Raw genomic sequence first — 17,652 nt, 5'->3', positions numbered from 1 at the left:
TTTTTTGAAGACACTGGCCGTCATGGCATCTCACCCTCATTAGCCTGGATTTGGGGACGAGGCGGCAGGCCCGGATGGGACACACGGCAAATTCATTATGAGAAGAAGCTGGAGCGTAACAACACAGGCTGGTGTGGCGAGATAAAGACAGAGGGGGTTTTGGGAGGAAGAGTAGGGGTGGCTCGGATCAGACTGGCACTGCGGGTTCCTGTCAGGCACAAAAACCCTCCTCATCTTTTGTGTTCCAGCCAGACCTCCTTTGTTCTAACCCTCATTAGTGCCAGTTAGAAGTGGCTGAGTGGGACAGGATGCATCAGTCCCCAGACGCTGCCCGCCTTGTGCACAGCAGCTCGTTCAAGCTGGGACGCAAACTGCTTCTTCTTGAATTTGCAAACTGAGAACCGTCAACTGATTACTCAAAATACAGTGCAGAGCAGCAGGGGGTTGTGGGACTGCTTGGAGGAGTCAGCATGGACACTCCAGATTATGGAATTGCAGCAATGAGGAGAGGAAGCTATGATGACGCTGCCGCCTCTCTACGTCCTGTGAGTATTGATCCACTGTGCAAAGGCAAAGGGGAAAAGTCCCTGCTGGTGACGACCCTGAGTGCAACTCAGTCTGCTATTTATGTGATGAAACAGACAGCAGCATCTTGTTGGTCAGTTCCTTTGCGTATAGAGCTGTGTTACATAGGATGAAAAGATGAACTGTATTCTGATGTCCTTTTAGTGGTGGTAATTATAGAGGGGACTGTTGGGTGCAAATAAAAACCACGGACACCCATTATCACACACAATGACATATAGCCTATGTAAAACGGGATTATTAACATTTTTTGATGGTTTCTAGGATTCTAAATGACATTTTTTTCAAAAAGTTGTTATTTACACAAAAATGTTCTTTGATAATGTATTAATGTTAGGTTTATATCTACTTTTACCTGCTAGTACCACTAGAGGATGGAAAATAAAAGTTTTTATTTCCCCACTCACTGTCTAACTTGGTGCTATATACGTTTCTGTCTGTGGGAAGACCAATCAGTGCTCTGAATATTACTGAGAGGACCAATCAGGATCCATCTCTTTACTGCGTCACATAACTGCTTTGTAGATAAGGTTTAAAGAGCTCAGAAGGCCACAAATTTGTGCTAAATCTGACTTTATGAAATGAAAAAAACGTAACATTTTATTGCAGACATTGTAAATGACACGGCTACAGCGGCAGACTAACAAGTCTTAACTTATTGCACAGCTCCTTCTAATGTTTCTTGGGAAAAAAAGAGGGAATCTTCTTAATAGAAATTTTAGAGGTGACAGGACAGCAATTATTAGTGTGTTGAGGGCAGTATGTAGAATTATGAATGGTATTTTCTCTGTTTTTGCTTCTGTCTTCTATGATGCAAAAGAAAATTCTTGATCTTTGTCCTGTGTTCTCAGAATCTTGTCTGCTGTTTTGTTCATAATCTGTGTTCTCAGATTTTGATATCGCATTTTAGAGGTACGACTAGGAAGATATCTATTCTGTTTAGTATTGTTGTATTAAATGTTAAAATGATGAGGCATATATTGTACCGAAATGAGTCAGACCTTAGATAGACCTGATAATTCAATGCTTCTGAAATTCAGAGCAGCTGTAGGTAGGTCAACCCCGACCCTGGTACATAATGAGTCAGTGGACTTGGCCCCTGACAGAGATGATTTGATAATGTTCATGCTTTTGGTGACCCTGAACTCACAGGATAAGCCGAAAGAAAAAAAAAAGCTTTTGTTTGTTTCGTTTGTCTGTTCATCATCAATTCTGCTTAACCCAGTTAATCTCCGTTTGTCCAGCAATTGGAGCAGAAGAGCAAATCTGTTTGTTTTCCTTACACAAATTAACAAAACTGTGTTAAAGAGGACCCCTGCTGGGAAAAGCTATCCGAGCTTAGGATTGATGAAAGTTCCCTTTTAACTACTGAAGGCTGGTGAATGGTCATTAGATGTTTCAAATGATTTGAAATAATTTGTGTTTAATTATAATTAGCATTATAAACTAAGGGAACTAAAGAAACTAAGTTGCTAAAGTAAACCTTTATTAACCTGCGTTACTCACTGGGGTCATTTCAACAAGGGAAGGGTGCAAATGTTACAAATAAAGAAAACTACAAATACTATTTTGATAGATTTGATAGATTGGTGTATTTGAATCTTTGCTATAAATATCACTGTGGTCTCCAGGTATTCACTTCAGGCAGTGCCCCAACAACTCCCATGAAGATGACAACCATGTCTCCTAGAAATTAAGTTTATATATTACTAAACTTTTTTTATTAGGCAAAAATCAATGATAGAATCATAAAAAATAAAGATAGTTTAAAGTAATGATATGTTGTGTCTAGGGACGGCTTCACACAGCCACACAGCGGCAGTTTCTGTTTTTCACTGTGGTATTTTAGTCCATGACATTTAGCTGATAACACGACTCATCAGTAGATTATAATCAAGTGTGGTACTGCACAGGACAGAAACACCGTATGATTATATATTTGAGTTGGTGAATAATTGTGGCGGAAATAGGCAACGTTAGTTGTTTTTTTTTCTTTCAGTCTTTAAAGCACAGACCTGTGACAGAATCAAAGCCTCGTTCAGCCTTTCAGCTGCAGGAAAAGTGTGCAAGCCACTTCACACTGTTTGGTGTTTAACTATTATTAATCTTTTGTTTCTTACAGCATTTCAGACACTTGGCCCAGAGACGCCGCTCTGCTCCCTCTCTGGTGTTTGGGAAAGCTTTGGGGATGCCTTGGTCTCCTATCAGGTCTGTGCATCATTGTTTAACAGATTTATTCCTTTCCAGATGATTAAAACAGTTGTGTACGTTGTCAAAAGAAATGTTTGCTTCAAGCCTGTACCTCTGAGAGATTATCAGTGTAAATGATATACATTTGGGGTTTGAACGGTTTGCCACAGCCAAGAGAGATCATCATAGGCTTATTGAGGCTTTAAACATTTCCTACATTTTTTTTCATCTGTCATTAATTAAAAAAAATAATTGGAACAATTATATTAAAAATAACTGGTAGCTGAACAAGAGACAGAAATCCAGGGATACGTTACATATTTATAGTCACATTTCACTATTCATTAAAAAGATTAGAGACAGTATTGAAGCAACTTTCCGTTTACATGTTGCCACAGCCAAAGGAACATTTTTATAGAAACCCTCACAGCTTTGACCCAGTTTCCCTCTGTCTGCACTGCAGCCTCCAGCCTACAGATGACAGCACACAGGAACTGAGTCTCAAACCGTCTCCACTGTTACCACAGTGCAGCACCTGACATACCTTTAGGAAAGAAACTCATTTTGACTCCACCACGTGTTGAGCAATGCCACTCTGATATCGCTCAGACCACACAGCCCACTTTGCTCAGGCCTCAGACACAGATGTCTCTGTGGGGGATTTACAGTGTGGGGATTTCAAAATAAACTGCCGTCGAGTCATTAGCTAAGGAAAACCTAATTAGGAATCATCTTCAGTCGGCCACCATGTTGTACATACAGTACTCTCTTAAGTGGCTGGTTTAACGAATGTGGACATCACCAGTGAAACCGAAAGGTGATTTTTACCTCTCACGCATTTAAAAGCCTCACGTTACCCGGGGAAAGAGAAGAAGCTAATAAACATACTGTTTATGAATTATTAGATTTTTTTTTTTTTATTTTGCTTTTCTCATCTTCTCCAGGCTGATAACCACTGCATTTACAATTATTGTATGAGGGATAATTTATTGGATTTCATAGAAAGTAAAATATATATTTGTGACAAAGTAAAAAACTACGTCTCAAATTTTAAACTCAGACATCTTTAGACCAGTCTAACTAATCTCTAATAGGCACCAGGCATTGTTTGGCTTATTAGCTAATGGAAATAGGTTAAAAACACAAAATAAAACGTTGTTCCTGGTAAACATTAAACACATTAGCATTGTCACGTGACGCTAGTATTTAGCCTAAAGCTGTGCTGAGAGTGCGTGAGTGTTGTGTTTGCTGCAGAAAGCCGCCTCCCTAATATCTATTTCCTCTAATCTCCTGCTCATTGACTTCAAGACTAATTCACTCTGAATGTGGCTTCCACAAACTACACTACACTCTCCAGCACAACATACTACAAAAAGTATCACAAGTCGAATGGTACTTTTGAAGAATCAACATGATTTACTTCATCAGACACATGGAAAGTCCAGGAACTTCAGTGAACTTTCAGTACTAGTGGCTTCTGTTAAGGTCACTGAGGGTGTCTCCTAGGCCAGTTTGGGGATTTTATATTCTGTTTTAAAGATTGTTGTCTATTCGTATTGGCTGATTTAATAATATTTGACATAAATGAATGTTTTCTTTTATTTTATTGATTGTAGTGCAACAAATGAAACCAAACATTTTAGATTAACTTTATTCCCAGGCAGTCTTGGGAAAGACTGGGAAATTAGAATTCGCTTACTTTTAATGTGAAAGCTTGTACATTTGCCAAAAAAGTCAAAACGATTTAAAAGTATTTTTTCTGAACCTACAGCTTGCGTCACAACACACCTACAATTAGATTAAAAATAAGATAGTGTGCTTCTTAACACCTCCTCCTTACATGACCTTAACCTTTTAATTTGTTTTTGCCATAGTCACACAAAGACCACCAGAGCACCCAGTGGGCAGGTCCATCAAAGTAAAAAGAGAAATGTCAGACACACACAGCACTCTCACACCTCCACCCATTCGGCGCGCAGACATACAAACGTTGCATTTCCTTATGCACGAGGGAGGGCTCTGTGGGTGTTTAGTTTCACTACAGTGGGATTGCCAGTGACGTGAAGAGTGGGTCATCTGGTTATAAAAAAATACTGGGTGATGTATTTTACATATATATAAATATATAAATAATTTGACAACAAGTAGCCTGGTTCTGTTACACTGAACCCTGAATTATACACTGATTAATATTGTAATGTAGTGGACACAAAGCCAAACACTTACTTGAATAGTTTTAAATATTCTAAATACTATGAATTTGAATCAGACTGTTAACTATAAATCCAAAGCATAGTTATATGTTATAGTTTTATTTAGGATTTAGCATTTTGTGACATTTGATACCACTTGTACTTGGTTCCTGTTCCTATATGGTTCCTGTTAGCTTAGCTCAGTAACTAGCCTTACTGTGTACAGAAACCAAAGCAGAAAACCTTCCAGCTTCCAAAGTTTTATTGCCATATGTGCCATACACTTAAACTCCCAACGTGTTACACATTGGTTGTTGTTAGGTTTGGACAAAGCAGAGCTAGAAAACTGGAAAGCGGCCTGAATTGTAGCTGTAGCTTTATATTTACTAAACCGATGTAACATCTGCTCATTTAACTTAACTGGCAAGGAAATGAACAAGTATATTTCCCAAAACATCAAACCTTAATGAATAACAGCAGTTAAGATGACACCAACAGGAGTCGTCCCACTGTTTTATTTGTCAGTATTTTGTGTCTCATCGTAGACCAGAACAGTGTCAGGGAAAGTACCTCTGCTGCTACAATTTGAATTTCTGCCCCAAACTCAGAGGCAGTGGGAAAAGCAATGACAAAACCGGTTTCAGAAGAACAAATAACTCTTACTTGTCTGATTGACACATACGTAGCATGTTGAACAGCTCAGAGACACAACAATGAACAGAAGGATTTTTTTGTTATTGTTATTAGTTTTAATATTTTATATAAAACACTTTTGTCTAGAGGTCAAAGGTTACGTTGCATGGAGTTAATCCTTTCTGTAAGAGAAAGGCTGTTGCCACAAAATCGGTTTTATACTTTTAATTGTCTTTGCACATACAGGGTTTATGAAAACACGGGCCACTGTGGGTGATGTTAATGGTCAAAACAGCAGCAGCAGTAACAGCCTTGAGTTGTCACCAAGAATTGTTGCTGAACTTCGGTTGTTTCTAGTTTCACAGCTTCAGTCGTGATTTTGACATCTGGTTTAAAATTCAGCCATGTCTATAGTAGTTGTGACCAATTGGTGTCGTTTAGTATGTAGTGACCCAGGAGAGAAATTGTTAACATATTAATAGTGGGATAAACACTTTTCCATTGATACGAGTTTAGTTCATCATTTAGTTCATATGGTGCTTATCTCATATAAGGTGCTAATTTAACAAAGAAACCTTAAAAAAGTAAATTGTTGATAATTATATTTAACATAGATAACATAATATGAAAGTATGTTCATGAAAATCTGAAAGGAATATTTGGATATTTCTTAATGAACTCTTGCCCAGTGTTAGATTAGAACATCTGTACAATAAACATGAAGCCAAGTGATGATTAATATTAGTTATTAACCAGGTCAAGCGTGGGCTTTGTGTGAAGGTTAATGAAACGTCTAAAACTCACTTTATGCATTCTAGAATTTCTACCAAATAAAAAAACACAAATGTTTTTACAATATTTCCAGTTGAGATATGCTACATACACCATAGAGTAGAGAGGTGTTCTAGATGCCTCCTTTGAAATAGACTTACTAATCAAAAAGGGCCAAACACTGTGCATCACATCCTGACATGAAAATAACCCGATGGGTGTAAACACAGCCCCGGATGGATAGATTTTAAGTCTCATTTTACAAAAGTTGCATATTGGAGCTTTAAGAGCCATTTACTGCATCTCTAAACTGATTTTTTTCATCATCATGTAAGTTAGTTAAAAACCCTGTGGTCATAAATGTGCTGAACTCGTTAAAAATCATGCACTCCTCAAAAGAGACATAATGTGATGACCAAAATTAGACTGGTCGGGTTGTGGGCAGTCCCTGATCCTTTACAGTCTGTGTGTGTCCTCTCACACAGGGAGGAGGGATCCTGCTGGGTGTCCGTGGAGCAGAGTCCATTCGTCCTGGGCCTCACCAGTGAGAATGGAGACGTCCTGCTGGAGGAGTGTGTTCAAGTCACAGAGGGCACGAAGACCAGGGAGAGACATCTGTTCCTCTTCAGCGACATCATTGTCTTCGCCAAACTCAAGTAAGAAGTGTGGATATTAGTATAAATGTATACTCCAATAAATAGATGGTGATTATCAGTGTGATAGTGACGAAAACATCTTCTCCTTGAAAAAACTGTGTGATTGGCGCAAAAATATATATTTTAAACAAATGTAGGAAATTCAGTTGAAATGCTGCTGTGGTGTTTAAGTAAGTCTCTGCTAAAAATTATGTATTTGTAAAGCTGCAATGGAAGAGCGAAAGAGGAAGTGAAAAGAAACGTGAATTTTTGGATTGTATACTCGGCCTTTTAGGGAATCTCCCAGACTGTTTGTGTCTGTTCACACTGACTTTAGAGTGAAAAAGAAATGATGGTGGTTCCCTCTGTGTGGAGTCACATGAGGGGAAACTCAGCAATTTTATTTCAACATACCATTTTCATCTGAAGCTCTGTTGACTTTTAAACAAACGTTGTTAGTGCTTTCAGTTTTCAGTTTTTCAGTTTTAAGGCTGGACCTTAAAGCTTAAAATCATAAAAAAAAAATTATGAAATCAATAGGGCGCAAATGTCTTTTCTCATTTTAAGACTACTGTACCTACTGTACTTAGCCTTGCTTTCGCTTTTATATCACTATTAGTGGGTACAAACATTTGTTCTTGTAGGATGAAAACAGAATTATTTTGCTTCCCCAGATTTCCACCCAACATATTTAAACAGAACAAATTCACATAAATAAGCTTTAAGTTGTTGAAAACACACTGTTTAGCTTAGTCAAGTGTCAAGGTGTTTGTCAAAGTTTTGTAGCTCTTGAGTGGGAGGAAATTGACACTCATCTCTGTACCACAATCTGCCCACTGTTCCAGTAGGTAGCACAGCTGGGACAATGATGCAGTAAACACACTTTGGATTCTTTAGAGTCTGTATTTCTGAGACTTCATTGCTTCTAGAAATGTTTGTATAGAGTACTACTCGCTGTTCGCTTGTTGTGTGTGTTGTGTTTATCGATCAGGTTTATCTGACTCAACATAAGATGAATTTCACAAACTGTTTACAGGACGGGGATCACGTTTTTTCAAGTGTGCCATTATGACTGATCACCACTTACAATAATTGTTTCTACCCTGCTTAAAGCCTTTTCAATTGAAGTGATAGGGGCCAAAATCCACAGTCCTTCGTCTGTGCACAGATATATTCAAATGAGTATATCTCATATCTGAAGCTAAATCGAGGCTAGAGCAGTCTGTCTATTATCTTCCAAACTGAAAGTGTTTTTTAGCATCAAAGTTCCTCATTGTGTTTCCCCTAATGGTATATTTCGCTTGAGTGACAGTGGTAGGAAAGTAACACAAATTCTCACAAATGTGAAATAAAAATGTGGCAACTTTGAGATATCCACTTATCATTATTAATTGCCTAATGTAATTTGGAGGGTTGAAACCATAATTTGTATTACAGTATTTTACACAGAGGGATGATGGCCTCTATTACTTACTGTACATACAAGTATTTTTTGGAGGGAATTCTTAAAGGCATGAAGAAAGATTACAGCAAGTAAAACTCATTTTAGTATCCATATGGGACAGTAAATATCAGAAAAAAATGTAAAGTTCTTTAATGCTTCCAGCAGCTCACTGGAATAACCTTAACTATGTCATTTCACTTCATTATCAACCACAGCTATATGTCAAATCGCATCACGTTTGTTTTCTTGTGAGCATTTAAAGTGAAAATATATTTGGGATGAAGTGCCACCAAACCAGTTCATTAGATTTGCAGTTAATGTGCCTCTTGAGCAAATATAGAGAGCATCTCATCAATTGCTGTTTGAACTGAAATTGTGGCTGTAAGTGAAAAGGAATGATTGCAATTTACTAGTCAAAATCACAAAATAACACTTCGGACTCCAGCACCAATTCTTCCAATGCTCAGGACTCAAAGAATGCAGTGTAATTTATGAAAGAATTCAGTTCTCGTCAATGTAGACTTTCTCCTTGATATTCCTATGAATTATATCAAACAAGCAGTTATGTTTTAGCCTCCTACCTGAGGCATTTATAAAGCCAACACGTTTATTATCTTGCAGCACTGAAGAAATGTCCAACAAAGGTTATCAGAAGAGCAGTTTCTGTCTCTTTATCCTTGACAATCAACATTTGTGACAAAGACTTTTGTTCTCACTGAGCACAAAAAACTATTTTCTGTTCAAACGAGAGATTGGAGAATATAGTTTTTTTTTTCAACAAGCTGTTCAATACTTGTGCTTTTTAAAAAATAAATATTTTCACAGATTCCTTATTGTGACTATATACAGAAGCAGACATTCATGGAACTGAAACCTTCCTTTTTGATCTTGGAAAGGGCAGCAAGAAATAGAAACAGAAGTGGCTACTTGCTTCTGTTTTGACAGGTCGACTGCCAGCTACCGTCTGAAGCACAGAGTGAGACTGGAAGACATCTGGCTTTATGGTTTCGAAGATGAGCTGGCAGAAGAAGAAGGGACAACGGGGGAAATTGACCTGAGGGTGACGGTCGTCTTGGCCTGGGCTCTCACGTTTTGTTTGGTGTATTTTTGGTGAGCAGCCACACAGCAGATGACTCACATACAAACTGACAAACTGACTCACATATGTTTGCATGCTTGAATACACAAGCACAACTGAGATCGTGCATGTGTGTGCCGCCAAGAATCCTTCCTCTAATCCTGTTCCGAACTGGAGTCAACCCCAAAGTCTAAATAAAACTGAGCTAAAAAGGGAGAAGTTTCATTTTAAAGGGATAATTAGACATTTGGAGAAACACAGTTAATAGGGCCGTGCAGAGCAGTGCGGTGGTAAACTAGTTTCCTCCCACAGTCCAAAAACACGCAATTAGGTTTATTGGTGACTCGACGTTGCCTGCAAGTGTGATTGTGAGTTTGATTTGTTTTCTATCTCTATGCTTGGCCCTGTTGAGGGCAGACTGCACCTCTCGCACAGTGACTACTGGGACGGGCTCCAGTCCAGTTCAAGTCATGTCAAATGTGTGCATACCGTATATGCCAAAATCAGAATTCCCAACTTTGCTTCGAGGTGAGTTTTGTTTACTTTAGACAGAGGCAAGTTTGACATAGGTGGCTGGTGGTTGTATAAAAAGGACAGACCTGGGAGAGGCGTCCATATTTCCCATCAGTCTCTTGCTAAGAATGCTAATATGTGTGTTTTACTGGTTCTTGCATGAATATATAACCATGCACAGTAGCTTTCCATTTGTTTTTAAACTCATTGTCATCACGGAAACCTAAGCCACCGTTACAAATGTAGTAAAGTGTCATATGATCTATGGCCTTAAAAACAGGGAAGTAGCAACGAGAAAGCCCTCTCTGCAGCATCACAAGACAAGAGGTTGCAAAATAGGAAGTGCAAGTTGACCAATAAGCCAATGTCCATTCCAGAGGATTAACATCATAAGACTTTACGTGGAAATACTGGCCTTTCTAATAAAGGTGCCGTGCAGGAGAAACACTGTCTCATGCTTTTTGTCTAGATAATCGAGTCAAAGGAACTGAACAGTAGTTTTTACAGTAAATGGCAGCTGTCTGATCAAAGCCATTAAATGGCTTCAGTTAGAAAATGGTTTATTGTTGCAGTCATTTATGTCCATCGACTCCCACGTTTCTCACTGAGTAACTATAATGAACCATGAAGCTGTTTTTTAGATGTTAAATTATTCCAGGAATATGATAAATCCCTTGTTGGGTTTTGAGTTGCTTGTCTGAAAATGAGATGCCATTTTCGCAGCGATTGTTTGGCTCTTGTGATGAATCAGTGTGTGAAACTTTCATTCCTTCTCACTCACATCGACTTGATCACAGAGCCCACGAGAAGCCTACACGTGCTCGCTTGTTGACACTCGCTTAACAAGCCCTTCGATGGGCATTAACGAGGCCACGGTGTGTCAGGTTATCAACGGTGACTTCTTACAGGTGTACACGTATACACGCGTATCTGTTTTGTCATCATCTTTCCACTGATGGACACCAAGCCGCAGAAAACCTGGTTAGAGGAAGTGGAAGGTATCTGGCTGGGGGCCGCCGTGACGCTGCTTCCTGTTCCCATGACTGAGTTGCAGTTTCCAACAGAGATGTTAAAAGAGGCAGAGCGAGTGTGCTTCGTCTCATTCCTCCCACTGTGTCTGCTGACTGTTTGGTTCTATCTGTGGATTAGTAACTCATACCATGCTGTTATTTTGCTCACAGCTCGCCTGAGGTGAAAAAACGCTGGTTAGATACTCTTCACAGGTAAAAAGCATTATTGATCTTATCATTGTTTAGATCAACAAATGGCTTTGAAGATTTTCAATTATGTTTTAGGTGAATCTGGACAACTAAAGGGTTAACCATCAGGATTTTAGATAACCTTTTATCAATTACAGCGAGATAGTATCTTTACATGAAACTGTGTTACATTCATTTTCTGTTATTGTTAAACAAGTATATAATAACACCGATCCACTGTTAGGTTGATATAAGAATACTTCAAATAACAACCAAGATGACAAATGCGAACGCATGAGCAGAAAGTGCGGAGACAGTTTGGAGATAAATTGCAAGCATACTTATGTACTTTTCTATGTCATGGCAGAAAAATTAAAGACGCGAAAGAGAGAGCTGGCTGTGCTTCTTCACCACCAGACGTCCTCATGAAGGTGTTGGGTGGCAGTATCGCAGTAAGTCTCTCTCTGCCGGCACTAACACGTACAATAGGAACCATAATATTGTTCAGCAAAATGAGCTCTTGATAAATCAACGGTCACCTCTCACTGTACGCGTCTCTCTTTTCTGTATCTTTTAGACCAAAACTCTAACAGGAGGTGGCATGGAGCATTTAGCAGAGTTTCCACTTAATGTAAGTAAACCCCCTCTTTTTTTGTTGCTTTGTGAAATTAAAAGTATTTAACACAACTGTTTGTGAAAAGACACCTGTGCCTTCCCATTCGTTCTGAAGATAACAACATTAGAGAGATTTTAAAGAGTATTTCTTTTGTTAGTTGGGGTCTTTTGGAGCACGGTTACTTAACGCTAACTCATTCACATGTTAGCAGCATGATGGGTGTTTGGTGCATGGCGGTTAATGAAAAGAACCCAGCCCCTTCCTTCTTCTTTTTTGCATGCCCCTCTTCTTCCTGCATACTCATAGCTACATCACTTTTTATTTATTTCGTTGTTAGGGTGATGCAAAGATCTCTGATCCTCCGAAGCAGTTATATAACCAGGAGAACAAGTCGACACAGTCCATTGGTGAGTTTGAAAGCTCAATGTCAGTTTTGTTTTTGTTGGAGGGAGGGGCTCATTAGGAGTGTGATGTGTGGAGAACAAAAAAGATCGACCACAAAGGCAGAAAAAAGGAAACTGACTACTGATAAGAAAGTGAAGAAAACTATTTTTTGAGGCATTGGCAGTCTGACTTTGCCTTATCTAGTTTTGTTTCACTATGTGGCAGAAATCGAGAATAATTCATTTAAAGATAAAACTTGAATATATAAGCTAATGGATAAAACATTTCTCCTCTTATCAGATAGTAAATGGAACCTGGTGAGGAGGCTCAAAAAGGGTTCCAGTTTCATCAACAAAGTGGGTCGAAATGAAACGGACAACAAGACCCAGCTGTTTGGACAACCCCTCTGCAAGATATGCCCAGACGACTGCTCCCTTCCTAAGCCAGTCTCAGTAAGTTGCTTTTTCACCCAGACACATCATGCTATTATTTCTGAACAGTTTCAAGATCCCGTCATACTTTGTTTCAAAAAATAAGGCTGGCTCGGAAGAATTTCTTCTTGTGGTAATCAATGTAACTATTTAAGAAATGACATTAAGACATGTGCAACACTTGTATTAGCGTGAATACTAAACAAGCACCTACTTAGTTGACCTTTGACAGAACAGGAAACCATGCACAAGCATGAGCTGCATGTTCATTACTCTCACTCTAAAACCCACTCATCTCAAATGCACAGCCACCCACTGTTTTTTTTTTTCCCCTACTGTTGATCTCACCTCTCTGCTCCTTTCCATCTCCGTTCTCTCACCAGGAAATGCTGGTGCTGCTGAAGAAGAGAGGGCCGTCTACAGAGGGGGTGTTTCGAAAGCAGTGCAACACCAAGAACATGAGGGACATCAGGGAGCAGCTCAACAGTGGCTTCGAGGTGGACATGGAGAGCCAGCCGGTGGTTCTGCTCGTTGGGCTGTTGAAAGTATGTTGTCATACCTTTAACATAAGTCTTAAAACTATATTATAACAACTGTTACCACACTATTTGCTGAACTGCTATTGGACCTGATGCTCCAGCTGTTTTACCTAATTCAATACCATCACTAGAATCAGATCTGCATCTACTACTGCTGCAGCAGCTAATACAGTTCTTTTACTTAAGTCAGTGTATAAACACTTTAACAAGTAAAAGTCCTGCATGTAAAACTAAAAGTGGAGAAATGTAGTAGAGCAGAAATAAACTAAAATCAATGTAAAAAAAAAAGAAGAAGAAAATAGTCACACCGCATTATTTGTGTTACTAGTTCCCTGGCTCATCAACATCAATCTCTTCATTTTTGCAGAGTTTTCTGAAGGAACTTCCTGGCAGCCTGCTGGTGTCTGAATTTTATGACAAGTGGATGAAAGCTCTGGACAATGAAGACACCCAGCAGAGAGCTCTGGAAATCAGAAAGTAAGCAATCAATATCTGCTTGGCATGTATTTACATGTGACATAGAAGAGCATTATCATGCATCTTCATGTTTATGTGGCCAAATGTAAATAGACTTTTTTTTTTGGGGGGGGGGGGGGGGGGGGGTAATTCTTTGCAGTAAATTATCAATGTCCTCCACATTTAGGCTGAACATTGATTACTTCTCTTTTTTAGTCTGTGTTCTGTTTTTAAAAAGGATGTTTGAAAAAATGTTTGAAAAATGGAGTGCCAGGCTTAACCTTCTTCCTGTTTTTTTTTTACTTCCTTCCCCCTTTTTTTTTCTACCTGTTGCCTAGGGTGGTAGATGAGCTCCCGGGACACAACAAACTGCTCCTTCAGCTTCTAGTCTGTGTCTTCTATCACATCCTGGGGAGCACTGACATCAACAAGATGGACGCTCACAACCTGGCGGTGTGTATCGGCCCCACGCTGCTGCAGATGGATGTAACTCCAGATGAGCAGAAGGAAAAGATGCAGAAGGTATAAAGTCTTGTTATGACTATACTTACTCACTTTTGGTGCTTTGAAGCTTTGTGGTTCACAGTTAAGAAAACCTCAAAAGGTTTCATAACTATAGAAAGGTGATAACATGCATAACTTGTTTGTTTAGTATAAGTTTGGGATGTAGTTGAAGTTTTTTAATTTTTAAATCTAGTTTTTTCTTTTAGCTTTGAAAAATGTTCTATAGCCTGAGAGTAACGATTGTTAAAATGCTGTTGTTAATTCAATTTTGGTTAAATTAGGTTTTTCTATTTCTGATGTTGCAGGTCACAGATCTAACTGAGTTCCTGATTGAGCATTGTGAGATTCTAGGAGAGAACATCCAAAATCTGCTGGATACTGATGAAGGTAAACTGTCAGATCATCTCTGTTATTGTCTCCCTTTAGGGACTGTAGGAAAAAGGGGCTGGGGGCTATGGAAGAAAGGCTGAACCTTGTGTTTGACTTTAAAAAAAAAGACAATGATGTATGATATGTATTTGTATTATATATATCTACATATGTATAATTATTGCTTTTCTCCTTCTGTAGACTCGTTGTCCCAGCACCACGACTCTGCCTATGACAGCACTGACCCAGATGGAGATGGAGAAGCAGTAGAGAGTATCGACTCTACACATACGGAGTGCGGTTCATCTTCCTCTCTCAGTCCCAGGTCAACCACTTCATCTTTGGCATCGGATGGTATCTTCAACACAAAGCCTGAATTCAACCGTCGCTGCTCTGAGCCCATCATTCTCCTCTCAGCTGATATTCACAGCCTGAGCGGCCATGCCAGGAGCCACGATGACTGCTCTGTGGAGAGGGGGGACTTCAAGGAGCAGCCCCTGAAAAAGCAGATCTCAGATGACTCCTTTTTGCTTAAAGGTCGAGGAGGCGCTAGGCCAGCATTGTGGTTTCCAAAACTGAGCAGCAGCTCCAACATGGATCCACTGCCTTACATGGAAAGTAATCGTTCCAAGGACTGCTCATGCTCTTCTCTGGAGAGCGCTGCCTCCAACCAGTCAGAAGGTTCTGTTTTTACTAGTTCCCCTGTGGGGTCACCCGGCTCCTCTAGGAGAGCCAACACCACCAGCCAGCCTTCAGTGGCAGCTAAAGCTCAGCAGGACATTGCCAGGCCACTGTTGGAAGAGAAGAGGCGCACACAGTCCATGAGAGTGGCCTCTAAAGTCCTAATGAGGACAAGGAGCTTAGCGACCTTCAGCAGAAACAGCCTGAAGAAAGAGTCCCATAAGGAGAACTCCTTCCCTTGTGAAACTCTCCAAGAGGACTCTCAGAGTGAAACAGATCCAGCAGCGGAGATTCCTCACAGGCCTCGCCCTCTGTCTGCCATTGAGGTGTTTAAGCATGTGGACAGCAGGCTGCCCTGCAAGCCTCCACCATACAAGCAGGCATTGGAGAATGTGGGTCTCCCTCCACAGTATGGAGCAATGACTGTACAAGATGCCATGGAACTGAACAGAAGGTCTCGCCCGTCCTCTGTAAATTATGACTTTGCATCAATCTCCTCTGTCAACCAGTACATTGACTTTGCTCAAGTGGCACAAGAAAAAGCAAATGCTGTGGAATGTCGGCAGCCTTTCCGGCAGAGAGCCATGTCCGAATCTGTGTCCCGGAGGTGTAGCCAGCCTGTGTTTGAAGACTTTTCTTATGCCAAGGAGTCTTATGTTTGATTGGCTTTGGAACTGTATCACAGATTGGATTTTAGTTACACAAGCATTTTTCAAAGACAGAAGTAATTGAGGGTAAAAATATCAGTGGGAAAAGCCAAAAGGGCAGTTTTGAACCAACCAAGCAAGCTTTGTTTCTACCCTAATTTACGGAACTTCATATGGCTGGACTTTGTTTCCCTTTAGCTGCAAGAATGCTTAGTGTGAATAGCAGCTAATTCACCCTCACATCTAATGGATTTGCTAGTTAGAGAATCTGTGTTTTAAGGCCTTTAAGGCCTGAGTGACTCTGTTAGAGTAATGTTTGTATAAGCACATAAAGTCCAATCTGTTGATTTTTCACTTTTTCAATTTGAATGAATGTCAACTATGTACAGCCTCCGAGGTTGCACATTTTTTTCAGTAGTACTGTTTAGAGTACAACTATTGAAAGATATGTAGTTAATGATAGATTTTTAGTCTATCGCATTATGAAGCTATGAAAACCCAGTTTGCTGTGGATAAAATATGCTATGAGTCTTGATTTACTGTGTGTTGTACAGTATCACATATTGAGAACAATGTTGTTATTTTTTTGCTATTTGTACATACACACTTTGCATGAAATTCTTCCACTACACTGAGGCACTTTTTCTAATGATGAACTATGCTTTATTTACTTGTATGCAAAAAGTGTAAATAGAGTGAAATGCGTAGAGATTTATATTGTTGGTCAACTACCCTTCCACAACTATGGAGCTCCAATAAAAGTGAACTTTAATTGTGTTCAATAAAAGTTTGAATAAAGTAAGGAAACGTTGTTTTCTTTGTTTTTTGAAGTGTTGTTGTTAAATGTAACTAATTCGACTCAACTTCTCTTTAAGAGATGTGTTGCATAACAGAAGCTAACAAGCCTCATTGAGAGAACAGTGTGTTCTGCCACATATTCTAAAACAGAAGGAAACCAGACAAGATCACATGGGCGGATTTGGTTTTTCTTTGAATTGCTGTTCCTCTTGTGTCTGACTGCATGCCACCCATCTTCCTTCCTTTCTAAAGTGTTTTCACACATTGCTTCCTTCTTAACTAAGTTAATTCACCCTGCAACAAGATTTAAAATGAATCTAAGTAAGCAACATTTAACAGGTGAAATGAAAGCAAAATTGTTGCTTATTGACTATTATTGACTTAACTATAACCCATGGCAAAGACAAAAACAGCTTTTATATCCCAGTAATGCACTACAGTGATTAGCAGGAATATCTATATTAAAGAAGAATTTTGCACATATTAAATTTGAGTCAGCAAACATTTTTAAACTCCATATTTGCTGTCTTCAAGAGGAACAAAAAAGAGGAAGGTGTTCCAGCAACATGCAATAGAACACAATGCCAAGCTCGATTAGCACAGGAGCAAAAGTCATTACACATTGAAAGCTTCAAATACTTTCCTGCAGGCACCATATGTGTTAATGTGAATTTGTCTTTGTCAGACATTGCCTTTATTTTGTCTTACCCATTTATCACTTTGACTAATTTTACAGTGATGTGTGAACGATGAAGTGTGAAATCATTAGTAGGAAGTTCTAAAAAGTGGCATCAGGTCAGCAGCATGTATGCGGTCTGTGTGGAAACCACTGCCAGGCTAGAAATCTTACATGCGACATCTGTTAATCCTGCACACAGCAGCTATAATTAAGGAAAAATTACATATTGATGTAGATGTGCAAAGAAGTATCAAACAAACTTTAAACCTTTTCTTATGGATATGAAAGAGCTATTCAGCTCATCTATA

The 17,652-nt window shown here is 39.3% G+C and overlaps 1 protein-coding gene across 2 annotated transcripts; it reads left to right on the top strand.

The window, feature by feature from the left end:
- Positions 1-418: 418 nt before the first annotated feature.
- Positions 419-16,678, top strand: tagapb (T cell activation RhoGTPase activating protein b). 2 transcript variants are annotated; one of them, XM_067482426.1, is made up of 14 exons: positions 419-545; positions 2,708-2,793; positions 6,857-7,027; positions 9,396-9,560; positions 11,223-11,264; positions 11,608-11,692; positions 11,818-11,871; positions 12,194-12,263; positions 12,541-12,692; positions 13,055-13,216; positions 13,578-13,687; positions 14,005-14,188; positions 14,476-14,557; positions 14,741-16,678. In XM_067482426.1, exons 1-14 carry the CDS (start codon positions 471-473, stop codon positions 15,880-15,882), a joined length of 2,580 nt encoding a protein of 859 aa, XP_067338527.1. In that variant the 5' UTR covers positions 419-470; the 3' UTR covers positions 15,883-16,678. The 2 variants fall into 2 exon arrangements, with proteins under 2 accessions (XP_067338527.1, XP_067338526.1); XM_067482425.1 differs by having other exon boundaries at positions 505-545; positions 9,347-9,560.
- Positions 16,679-17,652: the final 974 nt, after the last annotated feature.

The sequence above is a fragment of the Channa argus genome, chromosome 17 (genome assembly GCF_033026475.1).
Source record: "Channa argus isolate prfri chromosome 17, Channa argus male v1.0, whole genome shotgun sequence".
Classification (NCBI taxonomy): Eukaryota; Metazoa; Chordata; class Actinopteri; order Anabantiformes; family Channidae; genus Channa; species Channa argus.
Note: the sequence above shows the minus strand (reverse complement) of the source record. Positions and strands in the feature narration are given on the sequence as shown.